At 44.0% G+C, this 27,213-nt stretch overlaps 1 protein-coding gene across 2 annotated transcripts; it reads left to right on the forward strand.

Annotated features, from left to right (window-relative positions):
• Positions 1 to 26,932, forward strand: Otulin (OTU deubiquitinase with linear linkage specificity). 2 transcript variants are annotated; one of them, XM_028868166.2, is made up of 7 exons: positions 1 to 255; positions 8,400 to 8,476; positions 11,950 to 12,044; positions 15,614 to 15,757; positions 20,014 to 20,139; positions 22,493 to 22,762; positions 25,133 to 26,932. In XM_028868166.2, exons 1-7 carry the CDS (start codon positions 104 to 106, stop codon positions 25,325 to 25,327), a joined length of 1,059 nt encoding a protein of 352 aa, XP_028723999.1. In that variant the 5' UTR covers positions 1 to 103; the 3' UTR covers positions 25,328 to 26,932. The 2 variants fall into 2 exon arrangements, with proteins under 2 accessions (XP_028723999.1, XP_028723998.1); XM_028868165.2 differs by having other exon boundaries at positions 79 to 255; positions 11,947 to 12,044.
• Positions 26,933 to 27,213: the final 281 nt, after the last annotated feature.

The following is a 27,213-nucleotide window of genomic DNA, read 5'->3' on the forward strand; positions in this document are numbered from 1 at the left end:
TCTGCGGACCTCGCGAGGCGCGGGGCAGCGGCAGTGGCGGCGGCGGCGGCAGCGGCAGCCGCGGCCCCGGACGGCGGCAGCGCAGGGCCCGGCGTGGCCGCCCATGAGTCGGGGAACCATGCCTCAGCCCGGGGCGTGGCCCGGAGCCAGCTGCGCCGAGACGCCGGCGCGCGAGGCGGGGGCCGCGGCGCGGGAGGGCGGGAAGGTGACGACCGGCGCGCAGCCCCGGGCCGCGATGCGGTGCCCGGCCGAGCAGTGAGTGAGCGGGGCGGGCGTGGACGCGGGGCCGCCGTGGGGGGCTTGGGCGCCCTGGGCTGCGGGCGAGCCCGAGGAGGCGAGCTGGACCGAGGAGGAGGAGGAGGAGGAGGCGTCCGGAGTCCCGAGCCTGTCCCCAGCTGGGTCACCCGGGCCGCCCCGCTCCCGCTTTGACAGCTGGCCCGTCCCTAAAGTGAGCCACAGCTCGGGGAGTTTGGGGAAGAGAGTCCGGTTTCGTGACCCGCTCACTCCCCGGAGCTCTTTCCCCATCCCCCGACCAGGCTCGGAGGAAGCGAGGTCGCCCCTGGCACGGCCGCAGGGCTGCCCTCGCCACGTCTCTGCCCCGGGAAGACTAGTCACCACTTGAAGAGTGTCGCACCTGTTGGACAGACTTTGGCCACAGGCTAGCCCTCTCAGTTTTACCCTGTCAGAGCCTGGCGGGGTGTCCCTTCCGCCCACCCATTGCTTTTACACACACACACACACACACACACACACACACACACACACACACAAAATCAGTGCGGTTTCAGAGCAGTTCCTTACTGGCCTAAGTCAGAAGCGTTTGCATTTTGCTTGGTCTAGAGGGGTCTACACTTCAGAGTTCGTGGCACGGTCACATATGCCTTTGGACATATTTAAAAAGCTCAGCCAGACTTAATTTTCTTCTTCTTTTAAAAAATTGTTTTTTTTTTGATTGATTGATTTATATGTAGGAGGGTTCTGCCTGCATGTGTGTCTGTGCCTGGTGCATGAGGAGGTCAGAGGAGAGTGTTGAACCCCAGGGACTGGAGTTACACATGGTTGACAGCCACCATGTATGTAAGTGCTGGGAACCGAACCACTGAGCCATCTCTCCAGCCTCAAACTAATTTTCTTATTGACCTGAAATTTAAATCGTAAGGTGTGTCTAAATGGACCTTTAGGGCTCTTTTAATCTCCTGAAAAGGGGTCTTTTGAAGCCTGGTTAATGAAGATGTGATATAATAGCTCATTTGCCTAGTGCACTGTGGTGGGCTTTGATCTCTTTTATTTATTGAGCACCCCTTTGCGATGGTAATTATTCGTGTAATGAGCTAACGGTTACTGAGGAAAGATTTAGGTTAGGAGGCCTTAACTTTCTCCCGGAGCTAGGCTGGCAATTTAAGAGTCAGTGACATTGGCAGTTAGCTTTGGGACTTGGAGAGCTTTTAGCTCTTTATTTGGGTCAGCATGCTCTGAGCTCCAGGCGTAGTCACTGGGTCTTCTGTAGTTGAATAATCTAGGTATTCCGGCTTTTGCTTGAAATGTCCTGGTTTTTCTTTATGTTGAATTCCATAGACAGGTCTATGTGTGAGTTGGTCTAATCTATGGCTGCCAAACTGAGACTGCATATGTTAGAAACCTAGGATGTCTCTTGCCTCTGCTCTTTCTCTGGGCCCAAGATGCTTCCTAACTGCTCCTACTGCCCACCTTCCTCCTGTCCTGAGCCCTTCCCTGCATGCCCGGCCTGTTAAGTCCTGCAGCTCAGCCTTACCCTAGCAGTTCCACAGGGCTTGAAAGATAGCTGAACTTTTGAGGCCAGAACCACATTCCCAGAAGGACACATAGTCGTTTGGTAGGTTTTCTGAGGAAATAGGTTGCAGGTTCTGCAGACACAGCTTGTTAAGGGAGACACAGGTAGGGGATTTCAAGACCAAGTTTCTTGATGCTTGGTTGAGCATGCTGCCCGGGCCCCAAACCCGGGTCTTCCTGACCTCCTTAGCAACACTGGACAGAGGCCTGATTTATAAAGACAGCAAACTTTACCACCCCCCTGTTTGTAGTTGGTGGCTTTATTAGCTTAATTTCTTTCTCTCTCACTGCCTGTGTTGCCTTAATTATCCCATTCTTCTTTGACTCTTTATCAGGTGGGGAAATGACGCTAGTATAACTTAAAAATGTCACTATTTCAACATCACACCACTAGCGTATTTTATCTTTCTGAATCAGCATTATATGAATAGTTAATTGGGCTATTTTTCTTTGTGAAGCTTAGGGTCATGTATCATAGAAACATTACACAGTTCACAGTATAAGATGCATATGTGATATATGCAGCTTAATAGTTTGAGTGTAAATTTAAATTAATATTGTTAAGAATGTGCTTTAAAAATCTGTTTTGGTTGCCGGGCGGTGGTGGCGCACGCCTTTAATCCCAGCACTCGGGAGGCAGAGGCAGGCGGATCCCTGTGAGTTCGAGACCAACCTGGGCTACCAAGTGAGTTCCAGGAAAGGCGCAAAGCTACACAGAGAAACCCTGTCTTGAAAAACCAAAAAAAAAAAAAAAATCTGTTTTGGATCATACGGGTCAGATCCTTCTTTCCACTTGGAATCATTGAAAATATTTGCACCTTAAAATAGTGAACATAGTAAGACTAGTCACGATTTGAGGTGTTCTATGGAGTCATCTTTTACTACATTTGAGGGGAAATTAATTATGACGGCAAATAATAGCCAATCTCCTGCAGCTGAATTCCATGTTTGGGATGTGACTCTGAGGGTCTGATGGATGGCTGTAGTGGCAGAGGCTGCTCTGATTCTGTCTGGTAAGCTCACAGCACTTCACAAGGGAGAGAGTGGGGAAGAGGGACACATAAACCACATGTGTACCCACATGTGTACGCCGCTTGCTGCCCAGGCCTCAAGGATGGCTCGCAGGAAAACTTGGGCTCCCTTTTGAAGACCAGATGAACTGACTTTCCTTAAGCTCCCTGGCTGCTCGCGTTACAGTTCTCCTTTGCTCTGTCTTCTGCTCATCCCCCATCCCTTCATGTTTGATTTCTGCTCCATCTGTTGACTACCCCTTAGACAGTTACACCACACTGTCTTTTTCAGGGATGTGGCCAAACCAGAAGTGGCTAGGGAAATTCACAGACCACCCCATGCACCCTCTCATTCTACTTGAGGATGGAACTGGTGTTGAATCTGGGATTCACGGTGGGCGGGCTATGCGTGGAGGTGTACCAAGTAGTCTGTGAAGCGCTATGAAATTGAGGGCAAACTTGTGTTTCCATGCTAAGGTATGGATTCTTCAAAGGTCTGGGAGCATTCCCTGCCCTGTAAGTATTAAGCCGTTTTCAGGGATTGCCACGCCTACTGTTATGGTATGTGTTTCCTGCCCTTGCCCAGTCTAGTTCACAGGGAGCAGGCTGAGAATAGGTGGAGTGGTGGGGCAGTAGTAGACCCTCTCCTTCCCTCCCCCGAGGAAGAACTACGTCAGGAATCATCTAGGACGTCTCCCAACCTCATTGCTGAAGGCGGCTGTGTTGTCCTTACGCACTTCTGGAAGTCACATGGAGCAGCCTGAGCTGGACGTGGGAAGTCCACTTGCAGAGCGGGTGGACTTTTGGCCCAGGTGCTGGGACTTTCCTGCATTGGCTGCTTGTTTACCCCTTTCTGCAGTCACTGAGCAGGGGAAAAAGCTAGGCTGAGTGGTCTCTACTTTTCCTGTGTCTGTGTGGGAAGGCATGGTGGTGTCACACTGGCTGACTGTGTCTCACCAATACTGCCTGAGCCATTAGTCAAGTGTGCACTGCAGGGCTCCAGTTCAGACCTAAACAGAATGACATACTCTGCTCTTTTCTCAGATAACTAAGGGGCCTCGGTGGAACACTCACATATTGATGAAGATACTATTTTGGAGGCTGGAAAAATGGCTAGTGGTTAAGAGTACTTGCTGCTTTTGTAAAGGACTTGGTTTAGGTTCCCACCATCCACAGAGTGTGGCTCACAACTATCTGAAACTCCAGTGTCAGGGCATCCAGTACCCTCTTTTGGCCTCAGGCACCAGGCACACACATGGCGTACAGACACGCATTCAGGGAAACATTCATACACATAAAATAGCAAAATCATAATAAATACATTTTTTTTTCTGATAAAGGAAAACATTTATTTTATTTTATAGTACATCTTTTTAAAACAAAAAATATTGTCTTGTAAGTTGTGTATATAAATTAGAATTGATTTTTCATTTCATGTCTTGAATTAGAAATTGAAACTATGGTTTCACAGAAATCTGCTTCACTGAGCTCTGCCTTTAATTTGCTATTTTCTTGGAAATAATATAATATTGTCTGTACTAGTGAGCATTTACAAGCAAGTCTTGTCTGCATTTAATGGTCCATTCCTGTAATGCCAGTCAGTACTCTGAAGGTGGAGGTATAGGGGGCTCAGGAGTTCAAAGCCGGTTCATCTGCCTGAGACCCTGTCTCAACCCCCTCCCATCATACACACACACACACACACACACACACACACACACACACATACACACACACCTTTAAAATTTGTTGACATGGAAATCTCTAAGCAGGGTAATAGGTACTAGTTATAATTTAGTATGCACTGGAGCTTACTCAATTTGACATGTTGCTTTCAGAATAAAATAGTTTAGCTCATGAGAAAATGGGTAAATAGTATTTAATGGAACTTGATTTAATGGATCCTTTCAAATAATGCCATGGTGCTAAACTAGGGAATTTCTGGTTAGGAATTATCATTTTGGTTTTAAATGTAACTGTCCAGTTTAAACATTAACTGGCATGTCTAGACATTGAGTCATGTTTCTCTTTACTATTTTATAGCTGTCATGGTTTATAGGAGAGAAGCTTTGGCTGTGGTGATGGTCTGAACCTGTGGGGTTTGTGGCCTCTGTTCTTGGCCAGAGTGGACACATCTTTACCAGTAAAAGTTGCCATCCTTTTAGAGCTGTCAGCATTGGTGACTTTATCTTAATGATACCCCTTTTCCTTGCATTGTTTCATTGTCTTCCCTTCCCATAAAAGAAAAACAAAACAAAACAAAACCAGACCTCTACCTGCTTCACATTCTCAGCTTTAAATACAGTTGCCTTTTGTAGTTGTTTTCCGTGTCATATTTTGACTCTTAAAACATCAAGACTATTGTCTGGTTTTGTTCTAGTTCTGGGGATAAAAAGCCCCTGAGCTCTAGCCCCAAGACAGATAATAAAATGGAGTCGTTTTATTTTATTATTTACTGTTGCAGGGAGTGAGCTCCAGAGACTGGGGTACGCTAGGCAAGTGCTGTTTCTTCCTGATCACCCTTAGGTGGGTGGACAGTTCCTCCTGGTTGTCACATGCTTTCCTTTCTGACTGTGTCGATCTTCATTCCTTAAAATTGACACTTACCTGGTTTCCAAGGAAACACAGCTTTGGGATCATTTCTAAAGGCTCACATTACAGCTCGATTTTGGTGGCCAAGGAAGTTAGCAGATGCTGGTGCAAGGATCTGGGTGAACTGGGTGAAAGTAGTTTGTAGATGCTGTGGGCTGGTCAGCAGCTTCTGCCTTGCTCCTCTTGTGAGGACTGTGTCCTGAACCTCTGCCTTTTTCTGCCCCCCCGATTCCAGGCTGTCTGCTTTCCCTTTGCACTCAGCGCTCCTGTTTGCTCTGCTCTGTTTCCTTTAGTTCTTCTCCTGTTGGCCCTCATAGGAGTGTTTTGTTTTGTTTTGTTTTGTTCTGTTTTGTTTTGAGACAGGGTTTCTGTGTGTAGCTTTTGGAGCCTGTCCTGTAACTCGCTCTGTAGCCCAGGCTGGCCTCAAACTCACAGAGATCCGCCTGCCTCTGCCTCTTGAGTGCTGGGATTAAAGGCGTGTGCCACCACTGCCCAGCTTGGAATTTGTATTTGTATTACCTCCTCTGGGCACTGGGGTTGTGATTATGGTTTTGGTTATTTTGTAAGTTAAGAACAGAGGACCAGAGGGGAGCCAAGTGTTCATGCAGGCTAGCCACAGAATTTGCCTGAAATGCAAATATATGATAGGCGATTAGAACTTAGCTGGAAGAGGAACCGCAGACCATACAGATCTTACCAGCCTTCTCATTGAAGCTGAGAAAGCTGAGGGCAAGATTGGGGAAGTGTTGTCCAAAGACAGCTTCTGAGAATTTAAATATATTAAGAAAGTGATTTGTTTCAATGACTGTTTTAGAGAATCAGAATTTCTCTAGTAGGTATAATAGTGGGTTTGACAGAAAGATGTTATTAAATTTGAGAGAAGAATGAAAGCATGTGGTCATATTTTATTTTTGGCCTTTGATCTGTTGTTCCCACGCATCTGTTTGCTTTTAACTTTGGCACAAGCTCTGTGGGTGATCTCATGTCTTTTGCTTGAAATGTCACTGGAGCATATGATCCTTGCTCTCTTACCATCACACTGCTAACACATATACATACAACACACTAGGGAAACAAGCCTGAGAAACCATCACTGGGCAAATTGTTTATTAGGACTCTCCGTATCAGTGGGTATATGAAAATTAATAGTAGCTAAGTTTTTTGAATACTCATTATTTTAAGTATGTCTTTCTTAACCACAGTCCTATGAAGTAAATACTCTAGTCACTGCTCTACTTAGAGGTAATAGAGCTGGGGTAAAAGGTAGCTAAACTCTGCCAGTCTGACTTGGGTGCCCATAGCATCTGTTGCTCTCAGTGAGGGTGGGCCCATACAGAATGTGTCAGGATGTCATAGGAAAGAGACAGATCAGGATTCTGAACCTGTTGGGATGAGAGAACACCTGTAGGAACTCACAGATGTGAAAGTACAGAGCAGTTGTGGCTGTTTTTGGACTGAATTCTGGGTAGTACCTAGGGGAATAATCAAAACCATGCTTTAGGGAAGTGGCAGATATGTACTTTGTATATATTTCACACATATATAATTCATATAGATCAGTATTCGTTTATATGAATTACAAGGTCTTTCCATACTCCAGGCGCACCTTGACATCAAGATCTCCTGCCATAGCTTCTTGAGTACTGGGATTATAAGCATGTACCACCACATCTGCATGGTGCACATTGAGACATTGGTTCTCTCACAGTTGGGAAACACTGGATGATTTCATAAGGTGCTTGTTAGATTCTCACTGCAGTCTATCTCTAGCACCCTTCTTCATCTGTCTCTCCTGATCCGCTGTTTGTCTCCCAGCTCTGTCTGCCAGGCCATGTCCACGGGTAGAGATTAGAAGCAGAAGCACTGCCCTCGTTCACTTGGTTCCTGCTGTCTGAGCCTGGCACCTCTTCCTTCCTGGTCTCCATTGTGTTTGAAGCTCCTCTCTCCCCAGTTTGCTGTGGGCATGGGGCACTGTCATGGGAGATACCGAGAGGTGGAGGTCTGCACACTCCTTAGGTGGAGTCTCCTGATTTTTAAGCTCAGTGCGTTGCTATTTCTTCAGATGGACTTGCTTCTTCTAGTTCCCGAGCCTGGGACTTCCTCCTGGCTTACTAGCTTGCCTTGCCTAGCTGCCCCTCCAGCAGCTTGGGCTTCCCTGCCTGCACCATTCGCCCCTCTGCTTCCTACTGTTCTTTCCCAACACGTCTTTTGCTTTCAGCAAAGGTAGTTGTGTTCTGTTCCCTTTATTGTTATTTGGGGGGTTAATAGTATTTTCGAGGTGCTGGGATTATTACTGAAGCTGGAACATACTGGGCAGCTCTAGCCAAGCCTCTTTAAGGAAAGGGAGGCATTTTCAGAGTGGGAGCCCTATTCATTATCTTTGTCCTGAATTCCCCCCCCCCTTCCTAATACTTAGTAGTTCACTGGTAGTGATTGTATTCTTAAAGAAATTGTCATTAGTGGTAGCCATTGAAGCTTGTGGGAGCACAGCAGCATCTGGGGGGTTGGGTGGTTGCTGTTTAGGGAACAGGTGAAGCCTGGAGGAATTTTAGCTAAGGGAGCTTGGAATAATTGATTCTCTATTTTCATGTTTTTAGAGTAGCTGCTGTCAGAATTGCTTGTAACATTACAAAAGTTGACATTCCTGTGTAAATGCTTTTATTAGCACTGTTTCTGTTCTTGGAACTTGGTGGAGTCATTTCAGGAGTGTCACTGATTAAGATGCATGCTAGTCGATTTTATTTAAATGGCATTGGAGTCATGTGATCTATGAATGGTCTCATTTAAAGGAAGCAGTTCTGAAGTGGAAAAGTGTTGAGATAGACACATGAGCATCCTAGGACCCATATTTTATTACTGTGGCATCCTGTATATGAAAATAGTTAAATTTCTGTGTCATAAGCATTTCATAAGCAGCTATATATTATCACACATTGGGAAATGTCAGTGAACAAGAGTTTGAAAATATCTACTTTGGTGTGATTTCAGCGAGGAGGACATGTACCGTGCTGCAGATGAAATAGAAAAGGAGAAAGAATTGCTAATACATGAAAGAGGGATATCAGGTATGTTTGGAATTGTTTTGTTTGTAGACCTTTTTTGTTTATAGAAAATCCAGTTGGATTAGTATATCCGCTTTCATGTAATGTGGCATGTATTTCCTAGGAAGTCCTCTAATGCATACAGTCTTTTCTCTATGAATTACTCACTTTGCTGAAGTAGATTTAGGGCAGACTTTTCCTTGCCTCTGTTGACTCTGCCTTCTCTCAGTTTATTTCTTTACATTCTTAGAACAGTTTGGATGTGAACACAGTTTTCATTTTCAATTGCAAGATGTTTTGAGAAGTTAGCTATCCACATATCCTTGTCTGAAGAAAGCCATGTGGCTGTGGTTGACTGCAGCAAAATGGCCATGTGCTTGAGAGCACCCGTCATCTTGTGACTGTACGTACTCTGTGCTGCTCCCTTGGCCTGCTCTCACTCCCACCAGTGCTCCTGGTGTGGACTTGGTGCTCCTCCTGGCTCCCTGGCCTGTGGTGATCTTCCCAGCAGGGGTACAAGTGAAATGTGTCCTTCCATTGCAGATAGGCCTATGCAGAGGCTGAGTGGAGATCTTGATAGAGTGTGTTTGAATGTTACTATCTTTCTCACTGCTTGTGTAATTCACATGTTCTACTTTTTTTGAGAACTGGCTTCTATTTCACTTATGGCTAACAAAAGCATTGTAATTAGGATACATAAAGTTTTGATGTTTTCTGAGTCTTCCTCCAGAGCTGGTCAACTCATTCCAACATGTAGCAGAGATGTTTTGTAGTGGTCCTCCCTAGAACTTCATAGGATGCTCATTCTCCATGGCTCTGTTGTTCCAGATCACTCAGGACACAGAATGCTGTTCGAGCATCATGCTCTTCTGTGTTCACCCATTGTTTGCTGATGCTGTAGAACCGCCTGCTCTTCTCTTCCACTTTCTAGGCTTTGTTGTGAGTCTCTTCTGTCCAGCTCTGCCCCCACACAGGCGTCCAAGCTTTTTAGTGAGTCTTGTGACGTGCAGCTTCAGTCGTGCAGCTTCAGTCTGACAGTGCTCCCGATATCTCAGCCCTGCTGCGTTCCTGCTCTTTCTAAGTGTCCTGTAGCAGCATCGCCTCCTCCACCACAGAGCCCAGAGCAAGACTGAGAGACTCTGGTTCTCTTGGTTGGTGAAAAGACTTTCCGTCTAACTTAGCTCCATAAAGGCTTCCCAGGCCTTGACCTCCTATCCGGCCTTGTAAATAAAGATCTATTGGACCTTGTAAGTTTACGTTGGTCTTTGGTAGCTTTCACGCGAGCTGAATAGTTGTGATAGAAGCTGTATGCTCCTAAAACCCAGGCTGTTTTCTACCAGACCTATTGCAGAAGGATTTTGAGATTCCAGTCCTAGTCTATCTGCTCAGAGTCCCAGCTTCCTGGAGGAGCCCCGGTTTTGTTTCTTACCCTTTGGGGTGTGATGAATAAGGTCCAAACCTTACCACTTTGGGTTTTTTACTTCCCTTATTTAATTTTTTTTTTTTTTTGGGGTTTTGGTAATAAAACTGGTCTTCTTCCTGGAAGCAGCAGTGGGAGCCTGTGTAATTTACAGTTAGAAGGAGGGTATTGTAATTCAGTGAGCTGATGAGGTCATCCTGTGCCTCTATCTCCTAGTCTAGTCAGTTTGTGGGGATGGCTGGTGTCCTTCCAGAGACAGTAGTCCAGTGGAATTCAGGTAACATTATGCTGTAGCTGTGCAAGTTCTTCATTTCCCCAAGCCTCCCACCTCATATAGACCTCTGATTCAGGACAGGACTAGCCTTCTGGCTTGACCTCTTGCCTTTATACGACCGCTGGGACAACTCTACCCTGTAATCTGAGGTGGTAGAATTCCCTTATCCTGCCCAGGGGTCAGGAGTGAGGACAGCAGAGAGGAAGACGGGAAGGGAGCCTTCCTGTCTGGAAGCCCTTCCTCTGCTAGTACAGTGCTTTCTCCACAGGCTCACACCCCTGTTTGGGAAGAACTTAGAGCCCAGAAAGGGTCCCGACTGCCTGTTAGCAGTTCTTCCTGTTTGTGGGGGAGGAGAGTAGAAAGGCAGAAATGGGAGTACTTCCTTATTCTGACCAGCCCCTTAAAATTATTTCTGAATTTCAAAGAGGAAAGATCTTTATTTAAGGGTGGGTTGTGCAACAGTGATACTGTGACTCTTTCCCTTCTAGGTGAGCCCTGATGTATCCATGCAGAAATAGATCTGTGTTGTCTGTGCATGGATTATTTCCCCCTTTTGTAAAAGGTTGATTTTTCTTTATGAAATGATGAACAATCAGGGTTTTTTGTTTTTGTTTTTTGAATAGGCAGTTTTTATAATATACTTAGAAAACAAATTGCTGCTCCTCTGTCATTCTGGCTTCCGCTGTCCACTGGCTTGTAAGTGCTTGTGGTCTCTGCTCCTCCTGGAGAAGTCCATTCAGGGCAGAAGCTGTGTCTTTGTTATCTTTACGTTGCCAGTAATGGCACAGTGCCTGACACATCAGAGCTTCAGGGAATGTGTGTTGAGTTGAATGAAACAGTTATTTCACGTACAAGATATGTGGGCTCTCTGTGTTCTGAAGTATTTCTAGGTTCATCTCCTAAACCAGTTGTTAATATCTATATCCTTTATAGTCTAAGAAAGAAGCCAAGATGAACCCAAGAATGTGCTTGTTTCCCTTTTGAAATAACCAACTGTCATATACATACATGCACATAGTCATAGGTATATATCAAGAAATCAAACCTCATCCATTAAATCAAGGAAATCTTACTTAAGGCCCTAGGTTTATTCATCAGTACACACACACACACACACACACACACACACACACACACACACACACACACACGAGAAGGATGTTGTGGGGAGAAGAGCATCTAAAGGCATTAAAAAAAAAAACCTGGTAACATTTGTTTGATCCTGAGGTATACTGATTTTGGGGGACATCAAAGGAAGTCTGTGGATTAGCCAATATCGAGAGCTCTGTTACTTTTTGACTTACTAACAAACTGTAGTCTTTTAGGTAAATACAAATATAATTTTTGTTCGGTATTATCTCTGCCTAATAGATGTGAAAAATCACAGATGGTGGAAGTTTTTTCTCATGGTTTATCTGCTTGCTTCTGATTATAAAAGTGTTCATTGATAACTGTGGGTCAGATGAGTGTGATCTAGGAGGCTCCTGCAGCTGTCTGAGCATAGGGAGAAGGGCTGCCACCTGACTCAGGATTTAAATGAGCAACCTGACTAACTGCTGTGTGGAGAATGATCTGGAAAGTGGTGACAAGGGAGACCCATTGAGAGACCACTCTGGAGGTGGCATAGTGGTGGCCTGAACTAGAGGCAAGGGCAGTAGTAGGATTCAGGAAATTTTAAAATAGAGAAAGTAAGGAGTAAAGAGTGGATTCCCCTCTACCCCAGGTAAAGCAGTACCTTTATTTCCATTACTTTTTGGTTCATGACTTGTTTTGTTTATTGTTGCCATTTTGATTCTTCAGCAGAACCCAGGCTAAGTGTGGCTCCTGAAATGGATATTATGGACTACTGCAAAAAAGAATGGAGGGGAAATACTCAGAAAGCCACATGTATGAAAAAGGTACAGCCAGCGTGCACCCATTTGAGTCTTCAAACCGTCTGTCATAAGTTACATATCATATCATGTTTTTAGACATTGGTTAAGACAACTGCTATAATAAGACAATGCCGTAAACATTGGAGGTCTAATTTTAGAGATGAGGAAACAGACTGCAAAGATAAGGACTTGTTTGAAGTCACAGTATTAATATAGAAGCAACATCAGTTCTTCAGTAACTTAACTTCTTTGAAGAACACATAGCTGTGTTGTTGAGAATTGAGTCAGCAATTGATGGCTCTCTTTTCTGAAATTTGGGAATGCCCTCCTTAACCTGGTGTTGTAAAAGCCTCAAGGATAGTCAGGGTGATTCTACACCTCCTGTGTTTGGACACATGCTGTCTAAATCCTAGGGTATAAATTCTCCTGTACTCTGTGGTGATATTGTGTCCCCCAATATATTGTGCACCATAATAAACTTATCTGGGGTCAGAGAACAGAACAGCCACTAGACAGACATAGAGGCTAGAAAATGGTGGCACACACACCTTTAATCCTAGCATTCTAGAGGCAGAGATCTGTCTGGATCTCTGTGAGTTCAAGGCCACACTGGAAACAGCCAGGCATGGTGACACATACGTTTAATCCCAGGAAGTGATGGCAGAAAGAAGAAAGGTATATAAGGCATGAGGACCAGGAACTAAAAACTGGTTAAGCTTTCAGGCTTTTGAGCAGCAGTTCATCTGAGATACATTTGGATGAGGACTGAGAGGCTTCCAGTCTGAGGAAACAGGATCAGCTGAGGAATTGGCAAGGTGAGGTGGCTGTGGCTTGTTCTGTTTCTCTGATCATTTAGCCTTCACCGCAACACCTGGCTCCGGGTTTGTTTTTATTAATAAGACCTTTGAAGATTCATGTTGCAGTACTCTATGCAGAGAGATCTTGAACCACTTCCCTTATCTAAGGTGTGCCAGGAGCTCCCTTCACTTAGTTCCGTTGCATATACTGGCAACACTAAATAGTCTCCAAGACTGGGATGGTAGTGGAGCTGCAGCACGCCGTGGCCCCTCCTTACAGAATGATTCCCATCCAGTATTCCTAATCAGAGGGTAAAGATGTGAGAGTGCTACTGTTGGACACTCTTGAGCTACAGAACTGGCAGGGTCAGACTTCCACCTAGCACTTAAGGTTCTAAGTACTTTTTTTCTTGGATTATTTACATTTTGAATTTGAATATATTTCTTGTGTTCTAGAAATACTGACCAATATTTTTGTTTTTATTATTTATTTTTTATGTATATGGTCTGTTTTGATGCCATGTATGTCTACACATGTGTACAGTGTCTTCAGAGGCCAGAGAGTACATTGGCTCTCCTGGGACTGGAGTTATTGATGATTGTGGGCTGCCATGTGGGTGCTTAGAACTGAACCCCGGTCCTCTGGAAGAGCAGCCAGTGCTCTTAACCACTGAGCTAGTTCTCCATCCCATATTTGATAGAATCATATTTGGTAGAAAAATAGCCTATAGTTTTTTTGTTTAGGGTTTTACATTTTTCAAAATTTAATTAGTTTCCCTCAGAGCTTTTTTTTGTTTGTTTGTTTTTTGTTTTTTTTCTTTAAGAAAATATTACTCATCTTATAGGGTCCACCTTAGGTCCCCAAATGCCTTTTGCCCCTTGGAAATCTGAGAGAAAATGACAGCCTCAGCCCTAATTCTTGTAAATTTGTATCCTAGGCCCTTATATGTGAACTCGGTCACAAAATACCCTGGCTCTCAGTGTCTGCTAAGAGTGAAAGACTTACCCTTCAGAGGCCTTCTGCTGACCATGCTATCAGCTACCCAGGGTTTCCAGCTTCCCACCCAGAAAGCTGAGTGGAGCCATGTGTCTTATTGTTCTCACCTGCCCCAGAAATGCTTCACTGACTTAGTAATTTTATTCTGTTGCCTCAGCCTCTTCCAAAGCTCTGTTTTATCAATTGGCACATTAAAGTCCAATGCTAAAGATAATCAGGTTACCAATGTCTGCCATGTTTTAGAACTTATGGGAAAAATCATTCCTCTCTGGGATTGGTTTCAGGGAAAGATGGGACCAGTCAGTAATGAGATCAAAGCACCATTTAGAGGCGCAGTTCTGAGAGCCGTGGTGGAAGCTGCCTGTCGTCACTGCCTGTTAACTTCTTTCTTGATTTTATGTTAGTCTTTCCTTGCCTAATTACCTGTGTTTAGTTTCGGATATTCTCTTGGAAATGTTTATAAATCTAAATTAACTTTTTTTTTTTTTTGTTTTTTGTTTTTTGTTTTTTGTTTTTTTGTTTTTTTGTTTTTTTGTTTTTTCGAGACAGGGTTTCTCTGTGTAGCTTTGTGCCTTTCCTGGAGCTCACTTGGTAGCCCAGGCTGGCCTCGAACTCACAGAGATCCGCCTGGCTCTGCCTCCCGAGTGCTGGGATTAAAGGCGTGCGCCACCAACGCCCAGCCTAAATTAACTTTTTAAGGAGTTGGATTCCTCTCTGAAATGATAGACTCCATGTCTAGCTGTGGACCTGCCAGAGTCTAAGGCCTGAGACTTTGTGATCACCCGATGATGGAGCTGGGGTGTGTCGGGTTGTGTCATTACTGCAGTGACGCTGTCACAGCCCTTGTTAGCTGACCCCGTCACTCTTCTGTGGAGAACAATGTGCCATATTATGCCAGCAGCCACTTTATACATCTTGTGGTCACTGTATCTCTTGACTGTGTTGTTGTCTCACACTTGATTGAATCTCTTTTTCACGGTGGCTTGTTAGCACAATCCCCAGCTAATACTCAGTAAGAGCTTATCTAGCCCAAGTGTATAGTAGGACACACCAGGCAGGTTTGTGTAAGTGCACTCTGATGTGTCCACAGTGATGACATTGCCTAGTGACTTAGTCTCAGAATGTATTATCATCGCTAAGTGACATATGCCTGTATGTACACACACACACACACACAGACACAGGAAATTCGAGATTTTGTATATTTTTAAATCTGGAGATAGAGATACTGCATGTCTCCCCTCCTTTTCCTGTTCTCTTTATTAAAGCATTTGAGATTAATTAACCACAGATTAAACCTTTCTGAATGTCACCAGTGAGTGGTGGCGAGTGCTCCCTCAGTTCATTAGGAAAGGGCTTTGAGGGTGGCTAGTGCTGGATAATTATTTTGTATGTCAGATCTGTTGCAATTGTTAGAGATCAGTGGTTCTCAATCTGTGGGTCGCAACCCCTTTGGGGGTCGCATATCAGATATTTACATTATAATTCATAAAAGTAGCAAAATTTACAGTTAGGAAGTAGCAACAAAATAATTTTATGGTTGTGTGGGTCACCACAACATGAGGAACTGGACTAAAGGGTTGCAGCATTAGGAAGATTGAGAACCGTTGTTATAGATGCTGTTATTTCATACAGCATCATTATTTTAAAATAAATGGAATTATAGTCGAGAAAGACTGAGCTGTTCTTGTTTCCCACTTCCCAATGATTTAGGGTCATTTTTTTCTGTAGGGATGGAACTTGTCTTGCTCTCTCAAGCCAGTAACTACCATCTGAACTCTCTGATGTTTTCTCCCAAGGGCTATGAGGAAGTTTCTCAGAAGTTCACATCTATAAGGCGAGTACGTGGTGATAATTACTGCGCACTGAGGGCCACGCTGTTCCAGGCCATGAGCCAGCTGGCCGAGCTGCCCCTCTGGCTGCAGGACCCGGAGCTCACGCTGGTATGTTGCTGCACGGATCCGAGTCTCCATGTTTCAGGAAGTTCTTGTAAGAAGATAGCTCCTTTCTGCTCATGCTGCCTGACGGTGTTATATGCAGCATGATTTCAGTGTATGGATTTGTTCAATTTTGCATGTCTAAGATGACTTTATATATTAAGAAGATGACTAGAAATAACCAGTATTTTCCAGAAGAGAAAAATGGTAAAACTTAATACAAACAGCTAAGCTGAATTAGAGACCAGATGCTTAGAATTCATAAGAAACACATAGAAACAACTTGACTTTATTTTAGTATTTCTGTGAAGTAGGTTGTAGAATTTATTATTGGTGTCCAGCCAGTGTTTTAGGTGCAGTTCAAAAATGACTGTTCTTTCCATGGTGAAATGTTAGTGTTAACGTAGAGAGACGTTTCCTGGGCCTGGCTGTCTTTAGTGCTTTAAATCTGTGGTAGAGTCCTCGGGATCTGTGCCTCCAGGTGCCCCAGTACAAAGGAGGTCACATGCTGATATTTGTGTAGTGGGTTATAAGGACGTTTTGTAAACCCTGGCACTAGTTAACACGGCTTTGCTGTTTCTTGTTTACGTGTGAGATGAAGGGCTTTCTGGAGTGTGGGCTGGACAGACTTTTAACTCTGTAGCCCAACCCAGGCTGGCTTCAAACTCGTGGTCATCCTTCTGCTTCAGTCTGCTGTGTGCTGGTGTCACAGGTGTGAGCCAGCATGCCTGGCTGATAAAAACATGGCCAAGATGTTACTTCTGTGTGGTCTGACGCTTATCAGTTTCCTAGGAGGAACAGCTAAATGCCAGTTGCACTAATCTGTACTAAGTATAGTGAATGAGTGAGTGTGTGCTGACTAACTTGTTCTTATTACTCGTGGGCTTCAAAAGAGAGTACTTTGAAAATTATTATTAAATCATACTGATCCTTTTGAGCCTTGACCTTTGAGGGGCTTTTTAGATTTCTGGGCTTATTTGATACTGAACTTAAATTTTTATACTTTCTAAGAGCTTTTGGTGTACATAATGTCCTAAATGTCACATTTGAAACAGGCCAGGTAAGCAAGGTGGGGTGGTACATGCCTGTAATCCCAGCACTTTTGATGCCGAGGCAAAAGGATTGTGACTTTTAGTCCAGCCTGGTCTATATAGTGTGGCCTTTTCTCAAGAACTGCCTCCCCCAGCCCCAAAAGGGTGAGTAGATAGGCTGCATTTGATATTGATCAATATTAAAATGTGTTCCTTGTAGGAATGATGTGGCTGTCATGTGGTTTTCCTGGCTTAATTGGAGTAATGTACAAACAGCTGTTCAATTCCCAGTGGTTCTGTGTGGTTTCCTCTTCTCCATAGCATCACAAGTTTGCCTTGCTGAGGGCATGGCCACTGGGAAGTCAGTATTCACGCTGACTGATTTGGTGCTGCTCAATCTTTGATGAAGTGACGTGTTTGTTCTCCTGCCCTCAGAAACTTAGTGTGTTTGGATCTTTCTTGACAGTTTGTTTTGTTGTTCCCAAGACTTGAGCTCTGTTGAGGGTGCTAGGCGAGGAGGGGTAGATCGACAGATGTTGCCCTGTACTGGGGACCCCCTGAGTGAGCAAGTGTGCAGTTGTCTGCTTCCGTTTGCAGACCGTGTAACCCTCCGCCTGATGCCAGGACATGAGAAGAAGACAGCCAGGCTCAGCGGTCCTCTCCTGGAAGGGACTCAGTGCAGGGGACCTTCTGTTCTGCTGCTGCTCAGCTTCTCTGACCTTGCTGCTTTCCTGCTTAGCCGCTGAGCTTTGTCTCCCTTGCCCTCTTGACGTACAGCTGTCCCCTTTTCTCTTAGCCCTAGGCTCCCTGTTTGTTGTTCCCATTTGTGTCCAGAACCCAACCTGCTTGACGGCAGGCAGATTCTCTGACCCCAGCCCCAACCTGGATATGGATGGCCAAAGCTTTTTAGTTTTTACCTTGACTGTATTTTTAAAGATCTCTGAATGGGTGAGAACTGTGACAACATTTACTAGAGAATGACACTAAAGCTCTCTGTGATTTCATTTTGGGATGATGCTTTAGATACTTGCCATTGTCGTGTTATCAAGACTAGGTATTGTTAGAGAAAACAGGCTATTCTCTAGGTTAGTCACAGTGGTCCTTAAACACTTACCATAATCATTTCTTGCTTCAGTCTGTTTCTTTCTTTCTTTTGGTTCTTTGAGACAGAGTTTCTCTGTAGCCCTGGCGGCCCTGGCACTTGCTCTGTAGACCAGGCTGGTCTCGAACTCACAGAGATCCTCCTGCTTCTGATGGGATTAAAGGCATGCGCCACCACCTGGACAGTCTGCTTCTTACATCTCTTACTCCAACAGAAGGCAGGCAGGCCTGTGTGCTTAATAGGAAGGAATGATGATTTATGTGGACCCCATTGTGACTCATGAAAGCATTTAAAGTTGTATTTACTTCTTCTCAATAAATAAATACAACTCCATTGTTCTTTCCTAATAGTTTCTTAAAAAGTGTGTGTGTGTGTGTGGGGGGGGGGCGTGCATGCATGCACACGTGTGCACGCCTGTGCATCCATACACACAGTGAGTGTATGGAGGTCAGAGGACAGTTTTGTGGCTTAGGTGGGTTCCTGGGATTGACCTCAGGTTTACATGGCAGTGCTTTTCCCCCACTGAGCCGTCTTGTTGGCCCTCTAACCTATGCTTTTCTGTGCTTTATGTTTTTGGACTTTTCTCCAAGATTCCCACATCTGGAAGTGTACACCCTGGACCTGGTTAATCACTTTGTCAGCAGATTGACTAGTGAGTGAATGAGATGAGGAAATTAACTTGTATCTCTCAAAAGTAACTGAATTGACTGTTGGACCCGCTTGTTAGATAACTGTCCAACGTTACAGAATCCTCTGCTGTTCTGGGCTGCTGTTTATCTCCTTTCCCACCTTACACATCTTTGGGACAGGTATTTTTTGTCTTGAGTGTAGTTCTTGAAGGTAGGTTGTAATTTCATTTTGTTGCCACTTGAGGGCATGTTAGATTCTGGTGATAGACTAAACTGCAAAACTGCCTGTCCAGGACTCAGAAGTGCAGGAATGTGTGGGCACAGCGTGGGCCTGTTGCAGTTTTCGGTGAACGGTCATTTGTCATGGGAAGATGATAGTGACCACATGCCTTTCCTCCGTGAGTGAAGATGCAGGGCACCAGTACTGTGCTCTTGATTTCTATAGTGACAAAACCATCTTAGCCGCATGTGATTGTCACAGCCTAAGAAAGCACAATCAGAATATTTTTCATGAACGGGCCTCTGAGTCTTAGGTCCCAGTGCAACTGAACGTATCTCATTCTAAGCTGTTTATTACTGTTAAACAAATCCAGCATAGGACATTGGGAATGTGTTTTTTTGTTTGTTTGTTTGTTTTTGGACTTCAGGGGTGAGTCTTTTTATTTATAAAATTTTAATTCATTTGTGTGTATGTGTCTGCCTCTCCTGTGGGGCCATCTCACTGGACCACAGAGGTGAAGTCTTAGCAGTGCAGTGACGTGCCCATAGCTAGCCCAAGTCTGGTTTTTATCCTGACAGACTGTTGGGAAGGCACAGTTTCTCATGTTGTCATCTTTCCAGATTCTTTGATATGTAGGGACAAATGAAGCAGTCCAGGAACCAGAACAAAAAATGAAGACCATAATAGTTACTGTCTTTCTGTCAGGAAGGAAGGAAGGAAGGTACAGCTCCCTGACCCTCCCAGTGCTGCTGAGTCTTGCTCATCTTTTCCACCTTATGCTGTTGATTAAATATGTGTGTTAATATTGCATAACAGACAGGTCTTGTGTTTTAGTGGGTTGTTTTTATCAGGGAAGGAGCAGGCTTTGACTTGATCACAGGCCTTCTGTGCCTACAATTACCTTACTGACTACTAATGAGTGGTAAGGTTGCCAGTGCGCCCAGAAGCCAAGGTGGTTACTGTGAAGACCCAGTGTGGTACTTCCTTAGCTTAGCCTCAGATTTGCCTGTTAGGTCCCCACCTGTGGTTGGTGTCCTGCAGGCTGGACTCCTGTGCATCTGAACCAAAAACATTTACCCTAGCAGCCCTCTGTGTGGCTGCTTTCTGAATTTGTGACTTTCGGGTTCCGATTTTCCATCTTGAACCCATATGCTAACTGCAGGAATTGATTCTGGAGATTCAGGTGGGTTTTGTCTAAAGGCTTTGTGGTGTCCCTATGTGTCATAGATATCTTATAGCGTTGACACCTCATTGTCTGTCTCTGCTCCTTGATGTTCCAGTTACCAGAGAAGCTGATAAACAGGCACAGCTGGATCAAGCAGTGGAAACTCGGACTGAAGCTTGATGGGAAGAATGAGGACCTGGTTGAAAGAATCAAGGAGTCTCTTGCCCTGCTGAGGAAGAAGGTCTGACCCGTGTTATCTTTTGTCTCTGATTGGTGCAAAGCTTTCTCTTTTGTTCTCTCAGCAGGTTCAGTGCGCTAGGCTTGTTTATTTATTCATAGTTATTTTTTAAATTTATAAAGAAGGTTCACTATAGCTCTTGGTTCTCTTTTGAAGCCAGAATTTGTTGGTTTCAGACAAAATTTTGGGCTGGGTTATGTAGTCAGTAGAATGCATGCATGACCAGGAACTGAGTTTGATCTCCAGAACTCATGTATAAATGCCAGATGGGGTGGCACATGATTGTAGTCCCAGCAATGGTGAGCAGGGCACAGGAGGATCCCTGAAGCTCACTGACCATCTAGTCTACCCTAATTGATCAGTGAGAGACCCTCATCTCGACATGCATGCATACACATATACACCCTTACACATGTACACACACATACATGCTCACATATTGAAAAAGCAAACTTTAAAAGAACATAAATTCTTCCCATAAAGTCTATGGTAAAATGGAGAAACACCACCAACATTCTGTATTCTTTGAGGTGGTGCTATATATGAGTATCTCAGATAACATTTAATTTTTTTTCAGAAGAAACCTTAATAAATATATTTTTTATTCTAAGTCATATTTGTAAGTTTCAGGATTATCATTTAGCCCATATTCCTTTATTAATTTATTTTGTGTGTGTGCGCACGCGTGCGTGCGTGCATATGGGTACCAGTGGAGACCAGAGGAGGGTGTTGGATTCCTGGAACTGCAGGCAGTAGGAGCTGTGAGCGCCAACATGATATCCTCTGTAAAAGCAGCAAGTGCTCTTAACTGTGAGCTGTCTCTCCAGCCCGTTAGCCTGCATTCATATTCTCACTGACCACTGTGTATTTATGAAGTTCTTTGCAGTTACTCTCAGATTTTAAGAGTCTGTCCATATGTGTTAAAAACAGTTTTTCAGTAAGTAGATTTAATAACTTGTCTTTTAAAACTATCCCGAGCCTGTGGTCTGGTGTATATAGTTAACTACCTTTCTGTGGTAGAGCACACTATAAGAACACGGTTATTCTCCTTGCCTGTTGGAGTGTAGTGTGTAGTGTTTAGGGCTAGAAGCCTGCATCTACCCAGTTGCTGGCCTAGTGAAGTGGTGAGGGCAGGCTGCAGCTCTGAGAGGGAAGGAGTGGTGAGTTCATCAGCTTAGCTGTAGATTGCAATTTCTTTCTCATGTTTTTTAGGGTCTGGAAAAGCGGTTAGTTTTCTTTTATTATGTATGTTGACCGTAACTAGACCCTCCTTTGGGGCAATGTGTATGTGATGCCAGTTTACAGTAACATTAAAATTGCTCATTAGTGATCTGTGCCAGCAGCTGTCAGACTTCTCTTTGTCATGCTTGGCACTAAAAGGTACTTGGGCTGCTCTACCTTTTCAACCAAAAAAGTGGGATGGCTGTGGTCATCCTGTTCTAAAGATGAGGGGACCACAGCCTGGAGGTTGACTAAAGCCCTGCAAAAGCCGATTTTAATTGCATCTTGACTTTCTAACTTTAGAGCCATGCTTCTACCCAGCACTATGGTCTGCTTCTAGAAAATATGAGATGTGGACAACATATTCCAGCTGTTAAGATTGGAAAGAGTTTTGAATAGTCATGATCATTAAAATTTCTCTTAGGCTTAAAATCTGAACTGGTGTTTAAAAGAATGCTAATTAATGCTTATTCATAAGGACTGGTATTTATGGTGACATCTTTTTTTTATGGCAACTTAGCAGTACACATATTTACAATGTTTTCTTGTTCATTTAAAGAGTTTGCCTATTATTTGGAAACCGTTATTTTTAATTAGGAGTCAAGACTTTCCAATTGGATTTATTCATTAGACACTCATGTATCTTTTTAAGACATCATAGGGGTAAGTTTAATAAACTAGTATTCAGGAGATCCCACAGTCTCCCTTGGCAGTCTTCCATTTTGGAGGCTTGCCTGCATATTTCTGGGGTAACTGTCTACAACCTCTTCCAGGCGTAGCCATCACAGCTGTGCTTCATGGCTCCCTCTCACACACTTTTTCTGTTGGGTAGCTCTGATTGTTAATGATGTTCTTGTTGCCTGGGAAGTTTCGGAGTCGCATTTCCACCTCACATCCCCGTGCTTCCCCTTACTTACTGTGTGGTACTTCTTTTTCACATTAACAAGGGGAGACGCTCAAAAGGGCTTCGTGTAGTCTGAAGAATACCACTGTGTGGGGTGAGAACTTGAAGCTTTTCACATTGGCATGTGTCTTATCCCCCTACTTTTGGAAATCACCTTGTACTTATGGTATAGAAGTATGCCAGGGATTTTCAGAACAGTAATTCTAATCGTGACAACTTTTCTTACTGTAGTGGGCGAGCCTGGCTGAAATGAAGACTGCTGAAGCCAGGCAGCTAGCGTGTGATGAACTGTTCACAAATGAAGAAGAGGAGTACAGCCTCTATGAAGCTGTCAAATTTTTAATGTTAAACAGAGCTATTGAACTCTATGATGATAAAGAGAAGGGAAAGGAAGTCCCATTTTTTTCTGTGCTCTTGTTTGCTCGAGACACATCAAATGACCCTGGACAGCTGCTAAGGAACCACCTAAACCAGGTGGGCCACACTGGTGGCCTTGAACAGGTGAGTTGTGCCTTTGAGAGTATTGTATCTCTGTTAGCCATCACATGGGATCTCACACTTGGTAGGCCAGTTCAGGAGCAGCTTTTCTAAGTGCTTCCGGTCCAGCATCTTGTGAGCTTCGGTTATGTCATTTAAGGTTTCAGTCTTGATTGGAGCTGGAGGACTTCCTTGCATGTCTTACATGCGTGACTTTTGGCAGAAAATCTCAGTTCTTCCTTGGTAACCAGAAGGAGTATTCAGTTCCTCTCGGCCCAAGCGCTTCTCTGTAGGGCTGCTCTTGGTGTGGAGGAAGATACACACTCCCACTTACCCCATATTCTGTTTGGTAGGAGCTAGTCACTAAATATATTCCTTACTCAGGGGAGGGAGATGAGGGTCTACCTTTTTTAGGGAGGCATGCCAAAGACTTACGGACATATTTGTTAGTCCCGACCCTCACGTAGTCCCAGGATTGCTTGTGTAAAGTGGTGGATAGCGTTAGTTCTCTTGACTCTCGGGAGGCTAAGCTATTTTATAAGCACTGGGTGGACCCGTTCAGGTGCTTGCTTCCTCTTGGCTGCATGCAGCCAGTAGAGCCCAGCCTCTCAGGTCTGGCTTTATGGAAGCTAAGTTTGGAGTGTTGTGCAGGCACCTCGTGCGATAGTGACCCCTAAGCCAAAGGTCAAGTCACCCTACTGGGTTTCACTTTTTGTATCGTTTCTTTAAAAAAAAATTAATACTCTGTGTGCATGTGTGCGTGTGATGAGCTAACCACTAAAGTAACATGAAGACTCTGAATCTAACCTGCTCCCTTTCTACTTGGACTCCTGTGCCTAACTTTTTGGGAAAAGGCCAATGTGCCAGGACAGATACTTCAAGGAATAGAGAGCCAGGTTGGGTTTCTCTTAGTCTTTCTGCCTGGTAGAAATCTATGAAACCTATTCAGTTGTTTTGCTTAAGGACTAAGAAAGAGCAAAAGACTGGTGGTTACTGCCAGACCAGAAATATTTATGATTCCTTAAAATAACTGTACTCAGAATGCAGGCTGCTTATGTCTCCTGAACTGTATGTAGCAGAGTCTAGTAGGACTTGGTCTACATGCTAGACTGAAGTTAGTCCCTCAGGGATCCAGGGAGCTCTGCTGCAATGGTGAATCCTCTTTCAAAATTGCTCCTTTTGAACTGTAACTTAAGCACATTAACTCTTCCTATTGAAGCATTGTGACCACCAGTGCAGTCTAGTTCTAGACCATGTTGGAACTTCATAAAGAAACAAAGCCCATTAGCGATCAGGCTTCCTTTCTACAAACCTTAGTAGTCATAGTCTACTTTCTGGCTATAGATCTGCCTATTCTGAACATTCTTAGTAATGTGTATTTTGGGATTGGCTTTTTGACTTAGTATGTCTTAAGATCCATTGTGTTTTAGAATGTATTGATAGTTCATTCCTTTTTATTAGCAGGTAATTTGACATTGTATGGGAATATTGTATTTTACTCATCAGTTTGATGTGTAGTTGGGTAGTTTCTTCTAATTGCTGTGAATATTTATTGACTGTGTGTGTGTGTGTGTGTGTGTGTGTGTGTGTGTGTGTGTTCGTTCATGTATTTCTCTTGGGTATATGTCAAGAGCAGAATTGTTGTGGGCATATGGTAATGTTGTGACATTTTGAGGAACAAAATGCTGTACAGGTCTGGAATGTAGCTCAGTGCCAGAACACTTGCATAGCGTGCATGAGGCTCTCCCCGACGTTGATCCCCAGCATTGCCAAATGAAGAAAAAGAGAAGCACCTGCCGTGCTTTACATTCCAGCAGCAGTTTATCAGCAGTGCCCCAACTTTCCTTGTCTTCCTTCTGCTTTCACTGCCTTTTAAAATGATGAAGTTCATAGAGTGTAAATTAACCATTTCAGGTCTGATGAATCGATAGCACATTTTCATTCCCCATGTTTTTATCACTCCCAAAGAAAACGCTGTATTCATGGATCCTCATGAGTATGAGTAGATACTCATAGACATTCTCATGGGTATGAAGTACTATTCCATTATGGCTTTGGTTTGCTTTTCTCTAAGGGCTTATGATTTAATGTGGTCATTGACCATTCATGTATCTTCTTTGGAGAAATGTCTTCCAAGTCCTTCATTCAATTTTAAACTGGTGTTTCATTAATCATTGATTTGGGAGCATTCTTTATATTTCTGAGTATAAGTTTCTTATCAGATATGCACTCCATTCTTTATTACCCCTGCCCTTGACTAGGTTCAAAGGGGAGGAGATAGGTTGCAGCTAAGCCACAGCCGCTCATTGTCTGGGATAATGGATGCAGCTTGGTGTTGGGCCCCATCTTTCCTGTGGCTCCGTTCAGAAACACTCATTTGCTTTTCCTTCCCAGGTTGAAATGTTCCTCCTTGCCTATGCTGTTCGCCACACCATCCAGGTGTACCGGCTGTCCAAGTATAACACCGAGGAGTTCATCACAGTCTATCCTACTGACCCCCCCAAGGACTGGCCAATGGTGACCCTCATAGCTGAGGACGATCGGCACTATAACATCCCTGTCAGAGTGTGTGAGGAGACAAGTCTATGAGAGACACAGGTGGACAGCCATGGGATGCAGCACAGGTGCACACGGAGCTCCTCCTCCGAGGGCCTCAGGTCTGCAGCTCTCCAGGAACAATCTGGGAGAACTCTTGGGCCCCTGGAGCCTAGCTGGACTGTGATGTTCTGAAGACTAGCTGTTGTAATGAGAACTAGCCAAGTCTTCCCTCACTGTTCTCTCTGTTACTCAGTGTGATTCACTGGGGGCTTCAGCACGTGCCTTTGGAAGTACAAACTGTGTCTCCATAAGGCAGATGCTTTTGTGTCAGAGGAAACTGTTTGGAAAGGAGTATGTCCAATGAAAGTTCTGACGGTAAACTGGTTGTACTTTTTAAGACAGTAGTTTTGTTTTTGATTTTTATTCTTTTTTAGGGCGTGGTGGTGATGGGTCTCATTAGTGGTCTTCCTATGAGATATGCTTAAGTGATAATATCCTGGAACGGATAGTTACAGTATCTTTGGACAGCTTTGCCTGCTTTTGGAGGGATGGGCAGTGAATTTATATGCCAGTTAATACTTTTTTAAGTAGATAGTCTCTTAGAAGATTAAGAATTGGGTCCCAGAGTAGATTTTTTGAAGCCTGGAAGAAATACAGGAAAGAATGGGGAGAAGTCTAGACATTGGTTTCTGAGCTTGGTGCCCTGGCATTGAGAGATCCTGTTGGCACATGGGCTGTAGTGTTGGGGTTGTGGATTATTATAAGTTCCAATGATTATGATTCTACAGTCAGAATTGCATTTATATCCACCTGTTTATAGAGGTGGATATCAAAACTGTCACGTAAGTTGATGTGGGGCCGAGCTGGCTGCTGGTCCTACTTTGCCCCTTTCAGGAAGATCTCACGAACTGCCAAACTCATGTAACTCATCCTGTGACAAAATGAGAGAGAGCCAACTATCTGGGATGTCAGATAGGCAGTAAAAGTACTTTGGAGCTGCTTGGGCAGCTAGGAGGAGGCCACTGTGCTGGCTACGATAGGTCTGTGTGCATGCCACAAGTCGTGGTCCTGACTCGGGCACGGGTGATGGGGAGAGGTGCTCAGCATGGGTTTCCTCGTGGCCTTTGTTAGCCCTTGGCCTTTGTTTATGGGGACTGCACACATCCCTCTTTAGGATTCCATCTGTAGCACCCAAATTGGCTCAACATTTGTTGGTGGTGTTATTGGGGTGTGTTGAACTTATTTTATGATAGTTAAGACCGTTAATTTGATCCAGTTTCATATAGATAATAAGCAACTTGTTTTGGAAGGCAGGACAACCCTTTAAAATATAAATTGTCATTTCATTAAAAATTGTCTTAAAAAAATAACTCAGGATATACAAACCAATCAGACCCTTGATGTAGTATTTCTTCCATTGCCTCATGAGTAAAATCACCACATTTTGTTAACTGTTTATTCATTAGAATGCTAGCATCAAATGCCATTCTGAATGTATGGGACTATGTTAGGAAGACTCTGTGTTTTCACTGTGAAATGCTATGGTACCCTTGGGTGAGGAGGCACCTAGCAGCCAAGTTAAAATAATAATGGCTTACTGTTGACTTTGACACTTTATTTTATTGTTTGTAATTAAATAGTAGGAAATGCCTGGCATCCATGTTTGAACAGTTTTGAAAGCAGGACTTGAAATGTTTAGATAATTCCCAGCGTGAGTGATTTGTGCCCTGTGGGTACCTTTAAGCTGTCCATTGGGCTGACATCGCTATAGAATGTTAGTGACGTTCTTGGTAACACTCATGCTTATCTACACTTTAAAGACAATTCTAATCTTAGTGAACTTGAACTGGACTTCTAGGAACATCTTTATATGTAATAGTACTGTTTTGTTCTTGTGTGTGACATTGTTAGATACAGTTTTCCTGTATTATGTCCCA

The sequence above is a fragment of the Peromyscus leucopus genome, chromosome 11 (genome assembly GCF_004664715.2).
Source record: "Peromyscus leucopus breed LL Stock chromosome 11, UCI_PerLeu_2.1, whole genome shotgun sequence".
NCBI classification, from domain to species: domain Eukaryota; kingdom Metazoa; phylum Chordata; class Mammalia; order Rodentia; family Cricetidae; genus Peromyscus; species Peromyscus leucopus.

Excerpts from the sequence above, each read along its gene's own strand:
- Otulin (XM_028868165.2), top strand. The coding sequence starts at position 104 with ATGAGTCGGGGAACCATGCCTCAGCCCGGGGCGTGGCCCGGAGCCAGC. Across the intron at positions 256-8,399 it reads ATGCGGTGCCCGGCCGAGCA|CGAGGAGGACATGTACCGTG; the intron begins GTGAGTGAGCGG and ends GTGTGATTTCAG. Across the intron at positions 8,477-11,946 it reads ACATGAAAGAGGGATATCAG|CAGAACCCAGGCTAAGTGTG; the intron begins GTATGTTTGGAA and ends TTGATTCTTCAG.